Source organism: Podarcis bocagei, assembly GCF_964188305.1.
Source record: "Podarcis bocagei genome assembly, chromosome: 11".
Taxonomy (NCBI): Eukaryota; Metazoa; Chordata; class Lepidosauria; order Squamata; family Lacertidae; genus Podarcis; species Podarcis bocagei.
The window spans coordinates 62,821,119-62,845,565 of record NC_138136.1 but is presented as its reverse complement, the minus strand read 5'-3'; the positions used below and the strand labels follow the sequence as shown (position 1 = coordinate 62,845,565).

The window sequence follows — 24,447 nt, the reverse complement described above, 5'->3', positions numbered from 1 at the left end:
CTGAGGTCATCAGGCTAAAATTAATGTGAAAGAATGATCAGAAAATGGATCAGGCTGCAGTATTTGAAATTAGTGATGAGAAAGAGTAATGCTGACTGGCTAGCTTTTAGCCACAGTTACAAAGTAGGTTGTGATTTCATTTTTATTTGATAAAACTTTTATTAGCATTTTCAGTTTTACAGAACTATTTATGTAGGCAGTATGAAGAACTTAAAAGCACAGACTAGAGTTTGTGAGATTAAAAATAAATGAAAAATGAATGGATTAGAGAGATCCTGGATTGGTATGATTTGCACAGGCAGACACACCCACACACCAAGGGTGTAAAATATTTGATATGCTAAGGGAAGACTAAGCAAACAATATTACTTTGTGGATTCCATTGCCACTTTTTAAGGGGTAACAGTTTATGATCATCCGTGCAGTTGAAGATGGGCAATGATACTGTATTGGTAATAAGCTCTTCTCTTCCCACTCCCATCTCCGAGTACATCAGGATATCATTAGGTGAGGCAGAATATATATCCCCGCTACCCTTTCAATGTAATGCTGGTCATGCTCCCTAATGTTGGGAATGCCCTCTTGGGTTCATCGGTTGGGTGCTAGGTTAGAGCTGGAAGGATCATACAGTAGTACCTCGGGTTACATATGCTTCAGGTTACATACGCTTCAGGTTACACACTCCGCTAACCCAAAAATAGTGCTTCAGGTTAAGAACTTTGCTTCAGGATAAGAACAGAAATCGGGTTCTGGCGGCGCGGCGGCAGCAGGAGGCCCTATTAGCTAAAGTGGTGCTTCAGGTTAAGAACGGACCTCTGGAACGAATTAAGTACTTAACCCGAGGTACTACTATATAGGGAGAGCTTCTCGGCTGCTTCTGTCAACCAGGGTTGTGCCCAGTGGTGTCCACACACATGCATACCACTTGCACACAGGCATTTCTCCCTCCCCCCTCCCTCAGTCTACAAATCTGTCATTTAGACAGAGTACCAGAAGATTCAAAATATAGTTCCTTTGTGAAGGGGATGTGGTGGAGCTATTTCACTGTGTCTGAACAAGGAAAGAATATTCTGCTTGGCTTTGTTGTTCCACTATGTGCCCTGTGGTCACTTTGCACTAGAGTAAAATAGAGCAGAATAGAAAGCAACAGCTGCCCCTTGTGAAGCTGAAATTTATATCTGAGCAGCAAATTCCTCCCCACGCCCTAACCAAGATCCTCACCCTGGTGCCATTTATTCCTGTGAATGAATTTCCTGTGGGAAATGTATGAGGGCAGGAGGTGTAAATGATATTCAGCATGCATTATTAAATTTAAAGTGATTTTTTTCTGGAGGCCAAGGTTTTCTCTCTTTTGTACTTATGTGGATATCATTGCCTCATGGGTCTATAGCATGGGTAGGCAAACTAAGGCCTGGGGGCCGGATGCGGCCCAATCACCGTCTAAATCTGGCCCATGGACAGTCCGGGAATCAGCGTGTTTTTACATGAGTAGACTGTGCCCTTTTATTTAAATTGCATCTCTGGGTTATTCGTGGGGCCTGCCTGGTGTTTTTACATGAGTAGACTGTGTGCTTTTATTTAAAATGCATCTCTGGGTTATTTGTGGGGCATAGGAATTTGTTCATTTTTTCCCTTCAAAATATAGTCCGGTCCCCCACAAGGTCTGCGGGACAGTAGACCGGCCCCTTGCTGAAAAACTTTGCTGACCCCTGGTCTATAGCCAAATACTGTATTTACGTGATGTGATAAGTGGCTTTTCCCTTCTGTACCAGCAGGTGGCACTGAAGATAAGAATGTAGCTTTTTTCAATTATTATTTTAAAGAACTCCTGTTCTTTCCTCAGTGTAGCTGGAAATATATACTTGCTTTTGAGAAACGCTTTTTGCATTTTTAAGTGGGGGTCACAACAGTTAGGAAACAGATGAGGCCACAGGCCATGTTTTCAAACTACTGTTGTATAACAGATAGTGTTTGGGCAAAAAATTGTAATTCATTTCTGCCATGAAATTTGCTGAATGGCCCTGGTGCCTAGCCTATCTTACAGGGTGGTTGTTAGAATAGATGGGAGATAGAATAGAATAGAGGGAGAAGGAGACCCATGTATAGTGCTCTGGGGCCCCTGGAGGATGGGTGGGATAAAAATGCAACACTTTGGATTAATAGGCTGGAGTAAACCTGACCCATGATGGCTAGCTGCTCTAGAATGCAAAATCCAGTGGCTGCAGTCCAGCTCAATTGTGAACAATGGGAATCCTGCCATTGGCTTCAGGGTAGAATGCTTCTTAAACATGCTTTTTGCATAATAAATTGACCTGATTCTGCTTGTAGCTCAGAATTAATTCTCTATGTCCCTGGTAGGTGGTGGCTTGATCATTCAAACTCAACTGCTGAATTTCTAGATGTAGCATAATACAGTGGTGCCTCGCAAGACGAAATTAATTTGTTCCGCAAGTTTTTTCTTCTTGCGAGTTTTTCGTCTTGCGAAGCACGGTTTCCCATAGGAATGCATTGAAAATCAATCAATGCGTTCCTATGGAGACCGTCCGGGGACAGAGGGGAAGCGCCGCACGCCTTCCCCTCTGTCCCCGGACCTGTTTAAAGCAAGGGAAGCGGCAGCAGGGAGAATCGCTTCTCCCCGTTGCCGCCCCTTGGTTCAAAAGGGGTCCGGGGAGAGAGGGGAAGGCGCGCGCCTTCCCCTCTGTCCCTGGAGATTGCGGGGCTGGCAACGGGGAGAAGCGATCTTCTCCCCGCCGCCCCTTGCTTCAAAGAGGTCCGGGGACAGCGGGGAAGACACGCTGCGCTTCCCCGCTATCCCCGGAGCTTGCGGGGCAAGCTTCGTTTTGCGAAGCAAGCCCATAGGGAAATGCGTCTTGCGAAGCGGCTAAGAAAACAAAAAACTCCTTCTTCTAGCGAGTTTTTCGTCTTCCGAGGTGTTCGTCTTGCGGGGTACCACTGTATTTTAAAACGTCTATTTCACGAGGCACCGGGGCATAACCAAGATAAATAAGTGAAATAAACATGTAGAGAATGGGAAAAGGTTGTTTTTTTTACAGCCTTTTTTACAACCTGTTCTTATGCTTTGTTTGAAGCAGATCCCGTTGATTTCTGTATGCCTAGTACTAGGTCTTAAAACCACTGTGTGTGTCCAAAATTGGTATTCTTGTAGATCAGGTGAATTTTCTTACTTAGCATTTTTTATTTCTCCTAAATGCAAACTAAAAATTATGTGGCTAGTGCTCTCTGCATCTCATTATCCAGAGATCCCTCCCATGTAGCAAATGGTTCTGGGTAGTTAAAACACGTTGTTGAGCCAGTGGTTGTTTTAGCCTGATTCTTCATAACTTGTTCCACCACCCCAGTAATGTTTAATCATCCTTTTGCCCATGTTTCTGGCCTCCCAAGTGAACAGGATATTATTAGAAGCACCTTTTCAGGTGCGCTTGTTGGCTTGATTGCTTCAGTCTTACTTTGTTATTGGATTTTGACAGTTTGGGGCTAGTTGTTTTGTTTATTGTTGCTGTTTTTATTATGTTTTGCTGTATTCTGTTTTATCTTGTAACCCACGTTGAGGAGGCTTTAATTTTTTTATTTATTGCACAAAATTTATATACCACTTGATTGTAAAAATTGCCCCCCAAAAGCCCTCAAAATGATTGCTCTGAAAGGTGACCTGAAAATATTTTAAATAAACAATAGAGCATTTGATTTCAGTAGATTCAGCTAACAATTTGCTTTCCTTCCAGCAAGTCTTCTTTCTTTAACACTGAATTGCTGGTGACTGAGATCATAATCGGCTGACAAAGCACGTATGAACCTTTCAGCATTTGTTTGATCAAAAGGGAAATTCCACCAAGAAACAAATGGAAGTTTTGTTTGGGGATTTGTGAGTTTCTATCAAATAATTTTATAAGAATGCATCCTGGATGTAGGTAGAGGGAAGTGTCATTAGCTTGAATGTGAATATGAATAAAATCCTATTTAGTGCATCAAGATTGTAAGATTTTCTCAATAATAATAATCGAATGGTGCGCAATAAAAAAGGAAATATAAACTTGAAATTGTGTATAGTTGCTCTTCTTAAATACACTTAGGTTGGAATGAAACTATTTGATTTCCAGAGCAGCAGTAGCACACTTATGATTGGAGCAGAACCTCTTGTATATATATTAATACATGCAGGCACCCCTTTGTCTTTGTGACATGATGACCTTTTGAATTTGTCCATATCCATTTCACTGCCTTTTGATCATTAGCTGTGGGGAGCCTTTGGAACACATGGTTGGCCTGGAAGAGGCACATCTAAATTTAGGCACATCGCTTTCTGTAGCTGGTAGAGTCAATCTCTGCAGCTTGTAGCATTAGTTGTAGATACTTTGCAAGTGTAAGAAGCCGGGAGACACAAGTAAGTGATTGCACGTTCTAGTATGTGCTTCTCAGTGTAGTGTTATCGTATACTGTGAATATTTGTGTTTGACTAACTGTCTGACTTGATTGATTGACTGATTCCATTTACACACTGCAATACTTCATTAGAGGTGCTTTTTAAGGCTCCTGAATGAGGGTCACCATTTAAGAAGATCTACTTATCAGTTCATTGGAGAAAAAGAAGCAATATTCATTATGATACAATTTGTGTTTGAAGTAGGCACTGTTCTGCCTTAGGTTCATAAGTTTAATGGGTAGATTTGGGGCTTCAGGATTCCATTCTCCTCATAAACTCGTATTCTACAGCTGTGATTTTAAAGTCACTTGTTTGTTAATTTTGTCAGAGTGACAAGGTGAGCACAATGAGAAGCATTGCTGAATACCTTTTGATGAAAGCAGCGATATACCTGGATATCCAGAGTTTCCTTTCTCTGTTTTCTGTATTATTTAGCTCCAGAAAATGATTTATTTTCCTTTGATTTGTTATTTTAAATTACTCAAAGCACACACAAAAATCATAATATGGTAAAACAGTAATCCAGCAATAACAACAAAACAATTAAAAATCTAAAAATTAATAAGCAATCAGAATAAAAAGGGGAACCAAACCCATTTACAACAAACAGAAACAAACCTAGTAATTCCTAATGTGTTAAATGTACTGAAGTAGCCAGTGCAGTACCATTTCCAGAGTGTCTGCTGATGTTTAGTGGGCTGGAGTAAGATGGCAAAGAGTCTTGTGGGACCTTAAACGCTAATTTTTATGGGAAGCGTCAGTAGCTTAGTAACAGAGCTACTGGCACCTCCAGTTAGGGTTGGGAATGTCTCCTGCTCCCAGTCAGTGTACAGACAATGCTGAACTAGAACTAGCAGTCTCACTTAGAATAAGGTAGATTCCTAGATATCAGTGGTGTCGGCTTTTGTGGAATAGAGGCCACTTTGTTGGAACCACAAATTGTTGTCCTGTTGGCAGGTGCACATTTCTAAAGGGAAATGAGATGCAAGCCAGAAGGCTTCTGTTTCCAATCTCGTCAGCTGTTCGCTCACTGGGGAGTTTCGCTAAGCCACTGTTCTTCAGCTCCCTCCCTGTAATAGGATAGTAGTATTACTGGCCTACTTGACAGAGTTGATGTAAGGATTACTGAAATGGCAGCTTCACAGATGAATGGCGATCTGAACTTGGGTTTTCCTTTTCCGCTGGTACTAATGACGGTGTTATTTTCATGTCTAGAAATAATTTAAATATGAATAAAACTTTGAATGGTGAGGTATTATCCACCAATAAACTCTGCCATCTAAGCACTGCTGCTGCTGCAAGACCCTGATTCATTTTTTGCCGGATCTTTGCCCTATTTCCAGTCAGCCCTTTAGCATGAAGCAGATGCTCTGTTGCAGCTGCCCTTAATGGATAGTTTCCATGTTTTAAAAAAGTCACTGTTTCATACAGACATGTTTCACTTTGTCTTTTTTGCTTTATTTAGCAGACCTTGAATAGAAGATGGCCTCCTGTCTATACGATTGCCTTTGTGAAGCAGAGCTTGAGAAATACTTTCCCCATTTTAGTGCCCTTGGCTTTCAGAGGATTGATGAACTTGCCAAGGTCTCCATGAAAGATTACACCAAGCTGGGAGTGCATAACATGAAGGACCGCAAGCGCCTCTTCCAGCTCATTCGAATAATCAAAATGTTGCAGGCAGAAGAGGAAGCAATGAGGAAAAAACAGCATTTTCAGACAGGTTCTCTCTGCCTCCGGCCTCAGGCGACGAGATGTGGCCCTCGAAGACAACTGCACTTTGATTCCCTCTCGGAGGAAAGAGATGGAGGGAGAAAGCAGCTTGAGCCCGAATTGTGTGCCTTATCCAATTGCTCTGTAAATGAAGATAAAGATGATTTAGCTGCAGTGTTGAGCCACGAAGCTGAATACAAAAGACCTAGGAAAGACTCTTTGAATGCTGCTGCAACATGGACAGAACATAAACTGGGCATTCCAGCTATCAGTTCATCTAACGATATTGCTCCTCTCCTAGGGGATGCTGAAGCCCCCATTGTACAAAGAGTAGCTCATATTTCAGGTTATAATTATGGAGTGCCTCATTCTTGTACCAGGTAATAACCATTTATCTGTATTCCTTTACATGGAACAATGTAATTTTCTCCTTCATACATGTGGGGGAAGTTAAAAGTTACAAAATAAAATAAAATTCTGCAACCAATTATCCTACATACTCTTTTAGGAATACAATGTGCATACATTTAATTTGCACGTATAAATTTCTGTAGCGTGGGCTGACTTTGAAATTGCAAATTTAGCATTTTTGACATCCTGTGTTTCGCAGACCTAATGCTTCTGAGAAGGAGACCCCGTGGACTGAGACTGACAAGATCCGTGTGTGCGTCCGAAAGCGTCCCCTTGGCTTAAGAGAAGAGAGGCGCGGGGAAGTGAATATCATCACAGTAGAAGATAAAGAAACCCTCCTGCTCCATGAGAAGAAGGAGGCAGTTGACCTCAGCCAGTACATCTTGCAGGTTGCAGTATTTTGGCTCCTTTCGTCTTGTATCACGTCTTAAAGTGTTCAAGTAATGGTATCAAACTGATCTATTTACAATCAAAGAGGAGATAAAACAACAACTTCCCACAGCAGAACTTGGAGTTCTAATCTGTATTCTTAAAATTTTGTAAAAAATAAAATAAATCTGAGCATACAAAACAGTAAAAACGGCTAAATCCAGAATATTCATCAACACCTTATCCCCTGAATATTAAGCCCTTTTTTGAAAATGAGAACTTTTGCATGGACTTCCATAGGCCCAGTGGATAAGGCTTTAGAGACAGGAAAGGTGAGAGAGGAAGCTGCTTGTGAGAGAGGGCATCTTTGTGCTTTTGCAGTGGCTTGCCGACAGGTGGAGAAGGATCTCCTCCAGAAATCTGAATGACTGCTTTAGTCCCTGGGGTCTTATCTTAATGGATGACACTGTCCTTGGGCCTAGGAAATAACAATTTGAAAGTTGGAGCCAACACCTTGATTTGCTCCTGGAAGCTGAAAGGGAGCAAGCGTAGTTGCAGCAGTGACAGCAAGCAAGGAGCATTGCAACAGTACTGCAGTCTGTAGGAGAATGCTATAGTGTATTGTAGGCCAACAAAGGGGCAGGTGTCCTCCCAAGGTCCATGGACCCCTATACTCTTTATTTATTTTATATATTTTGGGACGTAGGTGGCACTGTGGTCTAAACCACTAAGCCTCTTGGACTTGCCGATCGGAAGGTCAGCAGTTCGAATCTGTACCACAGGGTCAGCTCCCATTGCTCTGTCCCAGCTTCTGCCAACCTAGCAGTTTGAAAGCATACCAGTGCAAGTAGATAAATAGGTACTGCCGCAGCAGGAAGGTAAATGGTGTTTCTGTGCACTCTGGCACTCGTCATGGTCCTCCGTGCACCAGTAGCAGTTTAGTAATGCAGGCCACATGACCCGGAAAGCTTTCTGGACAAACGCTATCCCCTCGGCCTGAAAAGCACCACACCCCATAGTCGCCTTTGACTGGGCTTAACCATCCAGGGGTACTTTTCCTTTACCTTTTAGATATCTGTTACATTTATAGCAGCAGGGAATTTGACATTACCAGAAAATGATTGCATAATAATTAAGTGCTGCTGTATTATATTCTCATATTGCACAACAGTGTTTCACGAATCATTCTGGTGTGAATGCCTATGGTACAGTAGAAGACCATATTCCAGATGCCATATTGTGCTCTAGGGAGATATTCCTTCCACATATGAGCCACAACCTGTGATTGGCGGGTGGCGAGGGGAGGCATCTCAGGCCAGTACTGGAACACTCCCCAAATAACATTACAAATGGTGCTATAAGGATGACATGATCCAAACTTTGACTTATCTAGACTGTGATAAACATGCAGTTTCTCTTGCTTGAAACTTTTCTGTAATTCTGTTGGACCTACCTCTGATTTATACCCTCCCCAAAAAAGAGAAATGGGCATTTCTAACGATTAAATGTTCTTCCTTGCATTGTCTTCTCTCTTTTCTGTTGGAAAGTGAGCATATTGTAATTACTGCCCGAGGCGCCTGTGCTTAACAAAGGCAACAGAACTGGGCTGCCAGCCTAGTGAATTCCCTTTCCCCCGGGTTCCATTGTACTAGAGAGCAAGGTTCTCACAGGCCTTCAGTGCTCCAGTTCTCGCTGAATGATCTATGCTCTCTCTTCCTCTGCCCTCCTTCCCCTCTGTGGTTAATGATTTTTCAGCTAATAGTCTTGCATCTTTTTTCTCTCTTGGTCCCAGGTACCTTCTGCTGCCTAGATCAAATTCTCATTCCGATTGACAGCAGCAGGAAGGTAACCAGTCTGCAGAGCAGCATGTTATGTACACACATGCCCCTCCTCTCCCTGGTGCTTCAGTTCAGTGGAGCTCTTGCCAAATAATAAATAAAGTCCTCATAGATTGTGCCTACTGACACAAACAACTTAAGATGAAGAAGCCTTAAGTACAGGAAGTTTTACTTCTGAAATGAGGATTTCCTAGAAATGTCTTTCTAGGTTTCTAGTTTCCTTTGCCTCAAAAATACATCAGAATTTGGTAGTAGAAGTTCCTTTTCAGCAGCAAGAATCCACGGCTTGATTTTGGACCTTAACTTTTATTTTGCATCATTCCATGTTATCATTGCATACCTGTTCGCTTAAGGCAAGATGAAGTATTCTCTTCTGCCTCCCTCCCTCTTCCCTTTCTTATTTTAGCTCCGCTCACAGCTTTGTTTCCAGAGACACTTGCTTGGTACAGTTGCTGAATCCATTAGTTTGCTCTGGCTGATGGTGATTGCATGATGTCTGAATTTGGCTATGCGGGGTCTGAGCTTCCTGGTTTCACTTTGAATGGGATTCACATCCACAGCTGTGTATCTTATCATCCTGGGTGGGTGAAAGGAGTGGTATTCCTTTTTGTGTAAATATCCCTTTTCTTTTTGCAGCATGTGTTTTACTTTGATGAAGTCTTTGGGGAGGCCTGTTCCAACCAGGATGTGTACATGAAGACTGCCCACCCCCTCATTCAACACATTTTCAATGGGTAGGGTGTTGTGTAGCCTTTCCCTATCTGTGCCTATGAACATTTTCATTGTTTATACAATATATGTTTATTGATGTTTTCATGGTGCTCACCTTTCTTCCTCTGTTTTTCTTTTGGTGATGGTCCACACACACACACACACACACACACACACACACACACACACACACTGTCCTATATCTGAATTATGTGTCATTTTAAAATAAATGAGCAGATAAGAGAAGGAAAGTAAAAATTGTTTACCATTTTATTTATTTAGATTTATATCCTACCACTTGACAAGGTAGCTCACAATTTAAAAGGTGAATAATCAAATAGAATAATCATAAAACAAACAAGGAAAAAAAGGGCATCCGGTATAAAATCAGTAACAGGCGTAGCATAACTCAGTTGTTCCCACCATCGTAACCCCAAGGCCCGAACATTTTCATGGGCGTCTTGAAGACTTCCACGGAATTGCTGTAATGGGCACCCACTTAGGGAAGTATTTCCTAAGGAATGCCATTCTAGCAGATACTCAGTGGCAAAGGGGGTCTGGCGTAGGGTTTGCAATGGCAACTGAAGAAACAAGCTTTCCACTGGACTACTTAGGACTTTAAAGGTCAAAAATGGTACTTTGAATGGAGCCTGGAAACCAACCAGCCACCAGCCGCGCTTCTTCAGTATGAATGTTCTTGCATCCTGTGACTGTTTGCAGTCAGTAGCCAGGCACCAATTCTAGTCCGGGTGTTTCTTCCTGACACCCTTTCAAGGATAACCTGAAGCGTATGTAACCTGAAGCATATGTAACCCGAGGTACCACTGTATTGTGAACCAAATCAGCTCATGGGCTGGAAAACCAGTGCTGGTGGTCCTAATTTGTTTGTTAAACTAAGGCTTGCTTCTTTTAATGCCGTCTCACTCAGCTAGAAAAAGAGCAGCCTCTTGTGGCCATTCAGGATTTCAGATGCTGTTTCAAAATAAGGCTCGGTATGGAGTGTCAGACCTGAGTGTCATCTGCTGGAGGCGCTGCCCACTAATTTTTGATGCCAGAGAAGTCGGCAGAGATTTGAGTAATACCACCTAGGTTATAAGCATTTTGTGGATTGCACCTTGGCCACACCTAAAATTTCTTTCCTGCCATATCCCAAATGTTCATGGTGGATTACAATAGATAAGCTGGGCCAGGGACAGTTAAAAATGGTGCCGATTTGCAAGGCTCCATTATGACTAAGCAGGGGTTCAAATTTGGATTTCAGCTGCTCTGCATTGCACTGCAAAATAACATAAAGGTACTTCAGAGACAATCTTCTTTGGTGTAAGTAGAAGAAATATTTATTGCAAGGTCATTGTCTTGTACCACTGGTCTCTGCTTCTTTAATTATACCAATTTAGTGTAGTCCCCTCGCATCTTTGATGTTGCTACTTAAAACAACAACTGGTATTCATCTACATAAGGAAACCCCACCAGTATAATTACATTTTGTTTTCAGCCTTATGACTTTTGGGATAAAGTCAACTAGATGAAGATACTTTTAGGATGCAACCATATTAAATCAGAGTGTAACTTGAGAAAGGTCAGATATAATACTGCTCACAACTTCTATATCAATATTTTTATCTTTACCATTCAACTGTACATACACACAGACACAAGACGCTTTCATATTTAAGGAAGCAAAAAGACCAAATACCTTCTCTCCATCTTTCAATCTGGCTATTGTGATTAGTTAGACTGACTAATTGGCCAAGCTGAATATCACAAAAGACTAAACTCCACATTTTTGTCACCATTATAATGTGAACATAATCAATTATGGTGCCAGTTTAATGGAGAGTGCCCCATGCTGTGCCCAAGCCACAAAGGCATCACGCAGGAGTTCTTTTTGAGGCAGCTGGGAAGGTTATTATTGGAGTGACAGCCGCTCCTAATGGAGCCATTGTGTTGGGGAACATGCAAGATAGGAATCAAAAGGAGGGCAAGCAGCTCCAGGGGACTGTTTTAAAGGGTGCCATCTTTGCCCTGGTTAGCCCACCAGGTAGAGGACTGCATTAGTACTGAAGGCAGAAAAGCTTAGCTCTTGTAGCTTATGGTGGTTCTCTTGTATAGCCACTGAACTTCACGTAGCAGCTCTGTACATGATGTTCGCCACTGATGACTCTTCCATATGCTTTGTTGCCTTCTCTACAGTCAAGCCTTTTGAGAATGTCTTATGTGCAACAGATCTAAACAGGATGTGAGAGGACATCAGGAGATCTCTTGGAGGCTGCTTCTATATCTCCACATTTGATTATCCCACAGAAGTAGTTTTGGGCAAGCATTCAGTGTCTGTGTTTTACCATAGTCTTTTACACGCTAATAGAAGCTGTTATATTAAAAGATGCTTCTCTTTCTTTTGTTACAGCGGCAACGCCACCTGCTTTGCATATGGGCAGACGGGTGCTGGCAAGACCTATACCATGATTGGCACTCACCAAAACCCAGGGCTCTACGCCCTGGCTGCTAACGATATCTTCAGGCAATTGGAAGCATCTCAGACTAGAAAAGACCTCCATGTCTGGATCAGCTTTTATGAGATCTACTGTGGACAGCTTTATGACCTGCTAAATGGAAGGAAGAGGTGCTTAAAATCCAAGAGTACAGCTTTTGAAACCAAGGCCGTTAATCAGATATAGCTGAACAGAATTAGAGTTGCTTGGAACAGAAAAATCTGGGGACAAGTGGGTTATTGTTGTTTTTTTAGTGAAGGGATGCACAATAAAATCCTGTCCCAAGAGCTGTGCAGCTTGCTCGGTCAGCCTAAAAGAGGAGGGAGGCTTTGATTTTGTAGTTTCACAAGTGTGCAGTTTAGGAGTTGGTAGCTAAACGCCCAGAGCCAAATCTGCCCCCAGAGAAGTATCTACTCCTCCTTCTGTTGCCAGGGCTACACAGTAGGGCTTGCTGTCAGTCCATACTGAGGGAAGGGGCGATGGAGCCTGACCCCTCCTTCTCATAAAATTAGTTGCTGATATAGTTGGTTCAGTAAAAAGCATTAAAACCCCACCCCTCTTTTTGTGTGTGACCATTCTAGCAACTGCTGTAACCCGATCTTATCTTCTCCGTAAATTCCAGAATGGAGACATCTCCCGTGTGGCTCAGTCATGTCAGCTTTTGTCCTTCCTTTGACAGGGTGACCTGAGGGATGTGTTGATGTTTGCATGGCACAGGGAGTGCTTTCTAGCGGAGAGGTGGCGAGAGCGCTGTTTCGTGGGGGCTCTGTGGGGATGGAGGACTGCAAGCACTTAATCATCTCTCTGGGTTATTAATTCTGCAACAGGCAGATGACAATTTAAATATCAACATAAATTAATTCCCCCACTCCTGATTGTTCTAGCTGATACACTCAGCAGTGTCTGCTGCCCCTGCAATTTCAAGTGTGAAATGAAATGAGGAGCTCCCGCTGGGAAGTTTCAGCTATCAATTCTGCTTCAGAATGGGGTGGACTGTGCATTGAAATAAAACCAATTTCCCGTGAATGGCTGTGTCTTTCAAGGGCAGCTGGTGCCATCCCACTGTTGGCAGGGTTGGGTGAAGATGCGGATGTGAAATTGTGGAGCCTTACCTTCCATTGTTCATGGTGGGATCCATTTCTACATAAGGGTTGCTGGATCAGGTGCTGTGTGTCCTCCTGTTCTTTAGTCATGTTTTTCAACCAGTGAGTGAGATCATCAAAATTTTTTGGCTGAGGCCACTTGAGGAAGCAGGATGTTGCTCTAGATAGGCTTTTGGTCCGATCTTGCTGGGATCTTAATTATCGGCATGCTGATTACAGATAGGTAGCCGTGTTGGTCTGCCATAGTCAAAATAAAAAAATTCCTTCCAGTAGCACCTTAAAGACCAACTAAGTTAGTTCTTGGTATGAGCTTTCGTGTGTATCTGAAGAGGTGTGCATGCACACGAAAGCTCATACCAAGAACTAACTTAGTTGGTCTTTAAGGTGCTACTGGAAGGAATTTTTTTATTTCGGCATGCTGATGACGCTCAGCTCTTGTGTTCGTCTGATTTGAGTGTGTCAGGGGATGCCCCAAGTTTCTGGAGTTAGTCAGGGGTTGGGTGAGAGCTAATAAATGGAAGCTCCACCCAGGCAAGGTGGAGGTGCTGCTGGTGGGTGCCTCAGCTGGCCAGGAAGGAAGTATTCATCCTGTGACTGATGGCGTTGCACTCATGGAGGGGCAAGTTCAAAGCCTGCAGTTAGATCCAACCTTGACTGATTGCATTTATATCCCACTTTTCCTTCAATGAGCTCAAGGTGATGTTCCCCTCCTCCCTGCTTTATCCCCACGGAAACCCTGTGGGATAGATCAGGCTGCGAGTGAGTGACAGGCCTAGTGTCACCCAGGGAGCTTAATGGCTGAGTGGGGATTTGAACCCTGGTCTCCCAGGTCCAACACTGATCACTACACCGCACTGGCTCTCTTTGATTGTGTATAGAACAGTGATGCCTGTGGCATGAAGCACCTTTTAACCAACTTTGGTGCAATGGTTCCAACATTTCTTGGAAAGAGATGGACTTGGTAACATGGTTCCACTTTTCAAGATTACTTGGAAACTGGAGCTAGTTTGGAGTATCACGGCCAGGTTATTGATGGGAACCTGCTGGACTATGACTCCCATAATTTCTGACAATCGGCCATTGTGCCTGGGACTGATAGAGTTGGGGTTCAGCAACATCTGGAGAGCCACAGATTCCCCATCCCTGATCCAAATGTCCTGTGCCCAGGACAATGACTTCTGTCATATGAACCTGTCCGTTTACAGAGATCATTGTCCAAACATCAGTCAAGGCTCCTTGTGCCCCTCCCCGTCAGAGATTTTTAGAATAGGGTATTTCCTGTAATGACAGCTTGATTCTGAAACACAATTTCCAAGAGAACTCACATGGCACCCATCCTGTGACTGTTGAGGAGCCAGCTTATGGTTAAAATTAGCATTATGGTCTTCCGTAGTTTGAGTTTTGTTCCGCTGCCCCTTCCTTGGACTCTGTTGTTTTTCCAATTGTTGTTACATTGAATTATTTAATGGGTGCTTATTGTAATCGGCTCTATTTGGAAGTGGGGGTTAAAAGTAAATTTCATGTTTTGAAAATTAAAAATGGGCATTTGTTGAACCTTTTCCCCAAGCACTTTTGCAACTAATCTATGTGGTTTCCTCCCCAGGCTTTTTGCAAGGGAAGACAGTAAGCATATTGTGCAGATAGTCGGGCTGCGTGAGGTCCAAGTGAACACTGTCAGCCTGCTACTAGAGGTACCGTATTTTTCACTCTATAACACGCACCCGACCATAACACGCACATAGTTTTTAGAGGAGGAAAACAAGAAAAAAAATATTCTAAACGAAACAGTGGATATATGATTTTTGTGGTTCATGCTGTGGCCACAGACATGTGATCTGATAGTGAGTTTGGAGTAGCCCAATGCAAAAATCCTGAGGATCCATGTGGATCCATGCTTTGTAACCACGTTTTTGCACCACTGCAGCCCCAGGCAACAGTGGGTGCGTGATTTTTTGGGTGCAAGCTGTAGCCATGGACATGCTATGTGATCTGATGGTGAATTTGGGGTGACCCAGTGCAAAAATCCTGAGGATCCATGTGGATCTGTGCTTTGTAACCACGTTTTAAGTGGGGAGGGAAGGAAAAGCACTCAAGGGACAAGGAACACGCGTGGGGTGGGTGGAGAAGGATGCTGCTAATAATGCAGAAGAGGGGTATAAAAGGAGAAGGCTCCCCTCCCCTCCCGCTTTGCTCCTTTAAAGAAGCAGGCTCTCTGTCCCTCTCTCCTCCCCACTCAGCGGCTCTTCTCCCGCTTTGCTGTTTCAAAGCGAGCCACGGAGGAGGGAAGGAAGGGGAACTATGGATCCTCTGCTCACGACTGCAGCAGATCCTCACCAGCACCCGTAGGCATTTGCTCCATAACACGCACAGACATTTCCCCTTACTTTCTAGGAGGAAAAAAGTGAGTGTTATGGTGCAAAAAATACGGTAATTCTGACCACCCAGACGTACACATTTTATTAAGCTTTGAGGGTGCAGGTACCATGGAAATACCACTGTGCCCCACGTAATGGTCATTAGATGTTTTAGGGTGTGTACTAAGTGCATGTGGCCAATTGTTCTCATTAAGCGTTTTCTTAAGGAAGATACTGGACATGCCTGGGCTCTCATTAGATTATTTCTTCTCTCTCCCCTCATTAGATTCTTAAGACTCATGGTTTTCTTAAAAAACGGATTTCCCTTGAAAAACATACGGCGTACTAGAAGGAACCAAAACAAAAGTTAAATATGATTTAGATAGGCCTCATCACCTCTGAGCCCAGTTAATGACGTTAAAGAATTTCTTTCCCTGCTTTGGGGTTAAGAGTTCTGAGAATTTTATTTACTTACTTGGGCCATCCTGTTCTGCAGTGCCTCCCATCCTGCCTTGAACTTACAACAAGCCGCTTTCATTTCTGAGCAACTTCCACAACTGGTTCTTTCAGCTTTCAAACAGTGCAGTTGTTCTCTCCTTCCTCCCACCCCCCAATATTTTTGTGCTGATAGGAGCTTCAAAGTACTTTGTACACTGCAATAGATGTAGAAATGATATTGCAAAATTTTAACACTGAGGGTCTCAGCCCTGGCACCAATACCTTCTTTGGTTCTATTGACCAGAAATTGAAATTGCTGTGCATCCCCCTCCCCCCGCCTGCCCAGCTGTTTTGTTTAGTCATGTCCGATTCTTCGTGACCCTATGGACCAGAGCACGCCAGGCACTCCTGTCTTCCACTGCCTCCCGCAGTTTGGTCAAACTCATGCTGGTAGCTTCGAGAACACTGTCCAACCATCTTGTCCTCTGTCGTCCCCTTCTCCTTGTGCCCTCCATCTTTCCCAACATCAGGGTCTTTTCCAAGGAATCTTCTCTTCTCATGAGGTGGCCAAAGTCTTGGAGCCTCAACTTCAGGATCTGTCCTGCCAGTGAGCACTCAGGGCTGATTTCCTTCAGAATGGATAGGTTTGATCTTCTTGCAGTCTATGGGACTATCAAGAGTCTCCTCCAGCACCATAATTCAAAAGCATCAATTCTTCGGAGATCAGCCTTCTTTATGGTCCAGCTCTCACTTCCATACATCACTACTGGGAAAACCATAGCTTTAATTATACGGACCTTTGTCGGCAAGGTGATGTCTCTGCTTTTTAAGATGCTGTCTAGGTTTGTCATTGCTTTTCTCCCAAGAAGCAGGCGTCTTTTAATTTCATGGCTGCTGTCACCATCTGCAGTGATCATGGAGCCCAAGAACGTAAAATCTCTCACTGCCTCCATTTCTTCCCCTTATATTTGCCAGGAGGTGATGGGACCAGAGGCCCAGCTGTTTACTTTGGCAGTATTTTCTTTGCTGTTGGCTATGGAGACAGATGAGCAAGCTGGCCTTTCGTAGTGCACTGAACTGATTGTGTGCCTCTTCACTTTCTGGCTCACTAAATCCTTTGGCACGCTTGGAATGTATAGTTTTGGGTAGGGGGGTGAGAAGAAAAACTGTCCAGCTTATGTCCAGCCTTAACGAAATACATTTTGCTTTGCTCATTTCCAGTGAGTGATTGTTGCACATGGGTAGGATTTCCAATGAGTTTTTCAGATAGTGATAAATGGGCCATATGAAAGGACCTTGTGGCAGAGATGAGGACTCCACAAGTTGCTGGGCTTAAATATCTGCCTCCTGGTTTTGTGGCAATGCTGGTGATGATGGAAGGAAATATTTAGGGGGGTGAATTACCTGCCATCAAACTGCCATCAGACATTTAAGTTGCAAGGACATTGAATTTCCTATTTCTCTTTTTTAAAGTATTTTTTATTGGGCTTTTTAATATAAAGGTAAAAACATAAAACACTAGATGAAACAACTCAAATATGGAATAACAAAACAAAAAAACAAAACAAAGAAGAGTAAGAATCAAACAGATAATAAGCAAAATAAAGTAATTTACAAAAGATGGCATAAGTAGATGTTGTGTTCCTATAGTATAAAAAGAAAAAGACTAATGTGAAGACTATAAAGTTCCCAAATGCCCAATGATGCTGGAGTTTTGCCTCCCTCTGAATGAGTGGCATGGTCTCCCTTGAGTCACCTGGGGCTGGTTGGACTGTACAGTGGTACCTCGGGTTACAGATGCTTCAGGTTACAGACTCCGCTAACCCAGAAATAGTACCTCGGGTTAAGAACTTTGCTTCAGGATGAGAACAGAAATCGTGCAGTGGCGGCAGTGGGAGGCCCCATTAGTTAAAGTGGTACCTCAGGTTAAGAACAGTTTCAAGTTGAGAACGGACCTACAGAACGAATTCAGTTCTTAACCCGAGGTGCCACTGTACTAGTACATATGCAGTTTCACTGTGGGGTTTATGTGGGGAGTCCTAGTCTTAGTTCTGCTCCTCCTTCATTCCAGGTAATTCTGAAAGGAGGAAAAGAGCGCAGTACCGGGGCAACTGGAGTCAACTCGGATTCCTCCCGTTCCCATGCCATTATCCAGATTCAGATTAAGGACCCAGCAAACAGAGTGTTTGGAAGGTGAGTGGTAAAGAGCTGGAAATGTTCCATTCTGCCTCCAAGACCTTGCAATGAGTTTTGCAGGCCTCTTCTCAGAATGCAGCTACCTTGTGGAGAGTGTATGTACTCTGCTCATAGAAAACTCCTGGTGAAGAGCTTTTTAAAAAATGTACACTTAACCCCTCCAGTGTACTTGCATCACTTAAGGTGGTTTACAACAAGAATGAAAATCCCATAAAAGAAATGAAACAACATAAACGTTCTGAGGTGGTGAGGGTCTACTTAGCAAGACAATTTCCTTGTCGAAGTAGGAAAGTTTTAACCAGCCAGCCAAAAAAGAAAGGAACAACAAGGGAGCAGAATGCAGATCGGTGGGCAATGTATTCCATCAGTTAAGTTCAGCCATCAGGAAGACCTCTGTTCTCCTGAGTAGTCACCCCCCAGCTACAGATGGAACATGGAAAAGGTTCAGTCCCATACCGTAGATCCTGCTGACTGGGCAGATTGGTGCTGGAGGCTCTCTTGGACATAAGCCACTTAGGGCTTACCATTCTTATGTTGACTGGTTGGGGATGGAAATGGCTCAGGTAGTCTGATGGAATGGCTGTCACTAAGTGACAATAGGAGGGAGGCCCAAAGGCAGCAGCAGTGAAGGTGGAAAAGCTGGCTTAAATGGCTTCGAGCAAGCCTGTCTCTAGGTGTTGAGGATAAAACCTCACTCTGGACCTGCTGGAAGAAGTACAAAATTTTTCGCTCCATAAGACGTGCCTAGGTTTTAGAGGGGGAATGCAAGAAAACAAAAATTCTTTAAAGGGAGCGCTGAGCAGAGCCTGTATGCATCCCAGGCTCTGCTCAGCGCTCTGTTTCATGAGCCGCGTGGAGCATGTGTGCGGCTCTTGGGGGCTTTTCCCCGAGGAGGGAGAAGGGCAGCCCGTCAGTCCCTTTGTGCAGCTCTTTAGAGGGAGCGCGGCTCTTGGGAGCTTTTCTGGGTGGTGGTGGAAGGGACTGACGGGCTGCCCTTCTCCCTCCTTGGGGAAAAGCCCCCAAGACACACACTCAGGGAGCGCTGAGCAGAGCCTCCCGCCTGCATTCGCTCCATAAGACACACACACACACATTTTCCCTTACTTTTTAGGAGGGAAAAGGTGCGTTTTATGGAGCGAAAAATACGGTAATTAATTAAAAGATGGATAAGGTTGTGCTAAAATGATTTTGGTTTTCCAGGATCTCCTTCATTGACCTGGCTGGCAGCGAGAGAGCTGCGGATGCCAGGGACTCCGACCGGCAGACGAAAATGGAAGGTGCAGAAATAAATCAAAGTCTTCTGGCTGTAAGTTGCTGTGAATTGTGCTTTTTCTGAGATTATTTGAATACAGTTTGCAATACAGTTCCTAATATTTGGCAGTGATTTTTTTAGAAGATGGATTTTTCTCTGGGATGAGAACTCTGCGCAGGGCTGCTTGTGTTTAATAGAGTACCAGATCTGGATGCTGGTGCAGGAATAGGAGACGATTAAGATTGAGCCACAGCGGGCCCTCACTAACTTCACATCCGGTTTTCGGCTTGCAAAAATCCTCCACCGTGGACATAAAGTAGTGATGCTCTTTGCTTCTGCTGGGTACTTTCTCTCTCCCTTTTTTATAAGACAGGTGGTGCCAGAATGAGGACAGAATGCATTGCCCTAACATTGATTTGGCTTCAGAATGTGTTATCACTTTACCAAATCTCATTGGCTGCATTGCATAGTCAAAAGGGCCAATCCTGAACCTTCTAAGAAGACTTAGAACCTGATTATAAACCGGGTCTTGCCCTAGAAGCTGCAAATAAACTGCTGAAAGAGGAGATGGGTGGGGGAAACCTTTGCCTTGGAGAGTCACTGTCAGTGGGACCAAACTAGGCTAGATGAAGCGGTGGCCTCATTCAACAGAGGTCTATAGTCTATAGAGAGAGCAGAAATCCTGAAATGCTGAATTCATGGGGTTTTTTTGTGCCAAGGAAAGACTCTCTAGGCATGTAACACAGAAAAAGGAAGTTTGCAACCTTCCTTCTTACCCTTGGTTTTTAGGGGCAATGGTCGTATAACATAAGCTGCCCCCCCCAAAAAAAAACCACTGGGGAAAGCAACAGACGGTTGCTCCATGGTCCCAAGCACTGGTGACTAACCTAAAGATTGCTACTCTGATGCCTGCTCCAGGCAATGCAATCTTGAGTAGAGCCAGGGAGGAACTGACAATATCCCTCTGCTTGCAAAGGCCCATCCAATTCAGTGGTACCTCTGGATGCGAACAGGATCCGTTCCAGAGCCCCGTTCGCATCCTGAGTAGAACGTAACACGTGTCTGTGCGTGTGGCGTTTCGCCGCGCATGCATGAGATGTCATTTTGAGTGTCTGCACATGCGTGAGCGCGAAACCCGGAAGTAACGTGCTCCGTTACTTCCGGGTCGCCGCGGAGCGTAACCTGAAAACGCTCAACCTGAAGCATATTTAACCCGAGGTATGACTGTATTTTGAGAGCCTCTGCTATAGAGCAAAGTGTGGTCTTGTGAAAAAACAACCCTGTGTGCTGGCATTTTTATACCCGCTCACTGTGTGAGGCCACCTGTTGTTGTCTTTCTCTAGCTGAAAGAGTGCATCCGCGCCCTGGATCAGGAACATGCTCACACTCCCTTCAGGCAAAGCAAACTCACTCAGGTAAGGCCCAGGTCAACACCAGAACACTTTCCCCAAAGGCTGCTTTAAACGAGCTTTACTCCAGGGTTTGCCGATGGGAAGAAAAGCAACGTTAACGAATGGGTTCAAGTTACAGGAAAACAGCACCATTCTGTGCTCTAAACTTGCTTTGTTTTTAAACTTGCAAATGGCTTTTTCCTCCTCAGTGAGCTCTGGAAATTGTAGTTTTGTGAGGATGCTGTACATTCCCTGACAGAATCCCAGATCTCCACAGTTGCAAAATACAATATGGTTTCCTTGGATATCTGGAATAAATTCCATCTAAACTGTTTTCCCAAGAAGGTTTGGACTTCCATGGCGGGAGGAAACCTTGGATTGGCTGGCTTGCATCCCAGGCATCCTGTTGAGGTCAGGAGTAGTGTACATATCAGGCTAAGACTCAGGTGCACTTCATGGCACGTTCTCTCAGCCTAGCCAACCTCACAGGGTTGCTGTGAGAATAATATGGGAAAGGGAGATAAACGTACGCTACCTTGAGGCCCTTGGAGGAAGGGTGGGATGTAAGCATATAAACTTTTGAAAAGCAGTTACCATTGTTTATTTAGTTCCGTTTTATTTAGTTCAGAGTGGGTAACAACAATCTTTGAAAATGTGTTTGGGCTAAAGCGCTTTAAGATGTGCCTTCCGTCCCTCTCCCTTCAAGGTCCTGAAGGATTCTTTTGTGGGCAATTCCAAGACCTGCATGATAGCCAATGTCTCCCCCAGCCACATTGCGACTGAGCACACCTTAAACACCTTGCGCTATGCAGACAGGTAAGTGGTGGCACTGAACCAAAATGGACTCACTGCAATCACTCCTGGGCCCTGTGAGATTCCAAATTGTGCAGTTGTGAGGCAAATATTACCTTTTGTTGCCTAGCTTCACTTATAAGGTGATGTGTTGCTGATTCCTATCTTTAACTGTCACTTCTTGTCAAGAGTGGGTTGAAGATTGAGCTCTTCCGTCCCTCCAGTTCCAAGGAATGAGCTGCTGGCCTTACCATCAATCCATGGTTTAAACTGATGAGCAGCCTTGGTTCATGATCTGAGTTACGCTGCCAGCTTCTTTTCTTTATGGGAAACAAGACGAATGGCACATTCCATCGGGAACTTTTTACACTGCAAGCTTCACTGAAATTACCAAGAATCGCACAGTGATAAAGACTCCTGTAAAGCTGGGCTGCCATCCAGAAACATAAACAAAAATGCAGCTCAGATATTTATTGGTGTCTTGAACTTGTTTTAGATGCTAGAATCTATATTTAGCTAGTGGATTAAAATGACTGGTGGAGTGAATATTTCTAGCCAAATTAACTTGCTTAACTGTGGCTTGGTCCATTGCAAGAAGCAAGTGAAAAGACATTTCTTGAGATTTTAACAGATAGTTATAAATGTATATGCATTTGTTTAAATTTGCACCCCACCATTCCTCCCAGCTATAACTATTAGAAATCTTCCAGAGTTCCTACTTGAATGGCACTATTCTATTGGGGATGCTTGTCTAGGTCTACATCCTGCTCTCCCCCCCCCCCCAAGACTGGCAATGGGTGTCAGCGAGGGCAAAGCTGAAGAATCCTATGTTGACAAAAGACAGTGTGCTGGTTGCTATACAAAGAAACACAAATCCAACTTAATGGTGTAACGTTAGAAAATGTCAACCACTTTACCTACCTGGGCAGTTATATTTCCACAACGGCTGACATTGATCCAAAATCCAGCATCGCCTGAGCTCTGCTAGTGCAGCTTTCTCCTGATTGAAGTGCAGAGTGTTTGAGGATGGGGACATTCGCAGGGAAACCAAAATGCTTGTTTACAAAGCTATTGTACTACCAACCTTACGATATGCTTGTGAAACATGGACCACTTATAAAGGCCATCTTTAACTCCTTGAAAGATTCCATCAACAGTGCCTCTGAAAAATTTTACACATCATTTGGGAAGACAGGCGAACAAATGTCAGTGTACTGGAAGAAGCAAAGATCACCAGTGTTGAAGCAATGATTCTTCAACATCAGCTTTGTTGGACAGATCATGTTGTTTGGATGCCTGATTATTGTCTTCCAAAGCAACTACTCTACAGTGGTGCCTCGCAAGACGAAAAGAATCCGTTCTGTGATTCTCTTCGTCTAGCGGTTTTTTCGTCTTGCGAAGCAAGCCCATTGACGGATTAGCGGATTAGCGCTATTAGCGGCTTTTAGCGGCTTATCTGCTGATCGGATCAGCTGATAAGTGGCTTAGCGGCTTAGAAAAAGGGGGGGGGAACCAGCAGGAACTCGCAAGACATTGTCGTCTTGCGAAGCAAGCCCATAGGAAATTCGTTTTGCGAAGCACCTCCAAAACGGAAAACTCTTTCGTCTAGCGAGTTTTCCGTCTTGCGAGGCATTCTTCTTGCGGGGCACCACTGTATTCCCAACTTAAGAATAGAAAGTGAAATACCAGTGGACAACAAAATAAGTTTAAAGATGTTCCCAAGGCAAATCTAAAAAAATGTAACATAAACACTGATAATTGGGAAACACTGGCCTGTGAGCCCTCCAACTGGAGAACAGCCTTTACCAAAGGTGTTGTGGACTTTGAAGAAGCACGAACTCAGGATGAAAAGGAGGAACGTGCTAAGAGGAAGGCATGTTTGGCAAACCCTCACTGTGATCACTGGCCTCCACAGTCACTTACGGACTCACTGTTTAGACTGTTTTCATGGAAAACCATCTTACTCGGCTACGAGTGATCACCAAAGAAAGAAGACAACCCCCCAAATAATAATAATAATAATAATGAAGTGATACAATCTGTAGCAAGGGGCTGGTTTACATGAGGTGCAGTCAGCAGTGGGGATCTAGTGGCAGTAGAATTGGGTGAATTCAGGAAAAGCTTTGCTGCAGCTTAGATCTTGAAGAATTTTAAAGAGAAGAGTTGGTTGGTGAATTAAGAGGGCTTTGGAACACATAGCAAAAACTGGGAACTGGAACCTGGGAACCAAAGAGGACCCAAAGAGAGGCAATATTCAGGGCAAGTGAAGAGTTGGGAACAGAGGGAAGCAGCGTTTATTTTTTAAAACAACTTCACCACACACCCAGATTCCTATTTTCCCAAAGCATATGCAGATTCTCCCTTATATAACTTTTGACAGGAGCGAGGTGGAAAGTGCCTAGCGAGTCAGTCTTGTTACCTCCTCTCTGCATCTGTGCCCCAACCAAAGACAACATCTCCATTTACCCTGCAAGCCCCAATGTGTGGGAGTCCAATTAGGGGTGACTTTACCTCACCCCAAAACCTATGGAAATCCTCTCCTATGTGCTTTTGACCTGCTCTAGCAGAGGGCCTGGACCAGTATAGATTAAGATTGCTGTTTCTGCTCAGCCTCAGATCTTACAAGATCTGAACATCTGAAATGGACACAAATGAAGGGAATAAAGCTTGCATCAATATCCTCAAGCACAACTGCTAACTTATGTCTCATTTCTGTTCTGTCCCCCTGACTTGCCACCAAAGAGACCCTCTCCCACTGACTAGACCCCCCAGCCCCTGGCAAAGTATCCCCCCTCCTGCCCCATATTGGGTCCTGCTACTCTTTCTCTGTCCTGTGAAGAGCTTCCTAAGAAAGAAACTCAGAAGATTATGTGTTTCATAAGCGAATGAAGAAATGGGGCAGAAACTAAATAAGGGCATTTGGGTTCCACCTTTGTGTATCTTGATCTG

General features: G+C 43.8%; 1 protein-coding gene across 6 annotated transcripts in view; it reads left to right on the top strand.

The window, feature by feature from the left end:
* The window catches only part of KIF24 (kinesin family member 24), a 33,457-nt gene that overhangs the window by 3,297 nt on the left and 5,713 nt on the right, over positions 1-24,447 (top strand). For 2 of the 6 annotated variants that reach the window (XM_081212647.1, XM_081212646.1), the window contains exons 3-11: positions 5,907-6,531; positions 6,762-6,951; positions 9,406-9,503; positions 11,888-12,103; positions 14,679-14,766; positions 17,939-18,060; positions 19,264-19,369; positions 20,659-20,730; positions 21,413-21,522. In XM_081212647.1, coding sequence (XP_081068773.1) covers positions 5,924-6,531; positions 6,762-6,951; positions 9,406-9,503; positions 11,888-12,103; positions 14,679-14,766; positions 17,939-18,060; positions 19,264-19,369; positions 20,659-20,730; positions 21,413-21,522 — 1,610 coding nt within the window. In that variant the 5' untranslated portion in view covers positions 5,907-5,923. Of the gene's footprint in view, positions 1-3,743; positions 3,884-4,003; positions 4,403-5,906; positions 6,532-6,761; positions 6,952-9,405; positions 9,504-11,887; positions 12,104-14,678; positions 14,767-17,938; positions 18,061-19,263; positions 19,370-20,658; positions 20,731-21,412; positions 21,523-24,447 lie in introns of those variants that run through there. The other 4 variants (XM_081212649.1, XM_081212648.1, XM_081212651.1 and 1 more) reach the window with 4 other exon arrangements.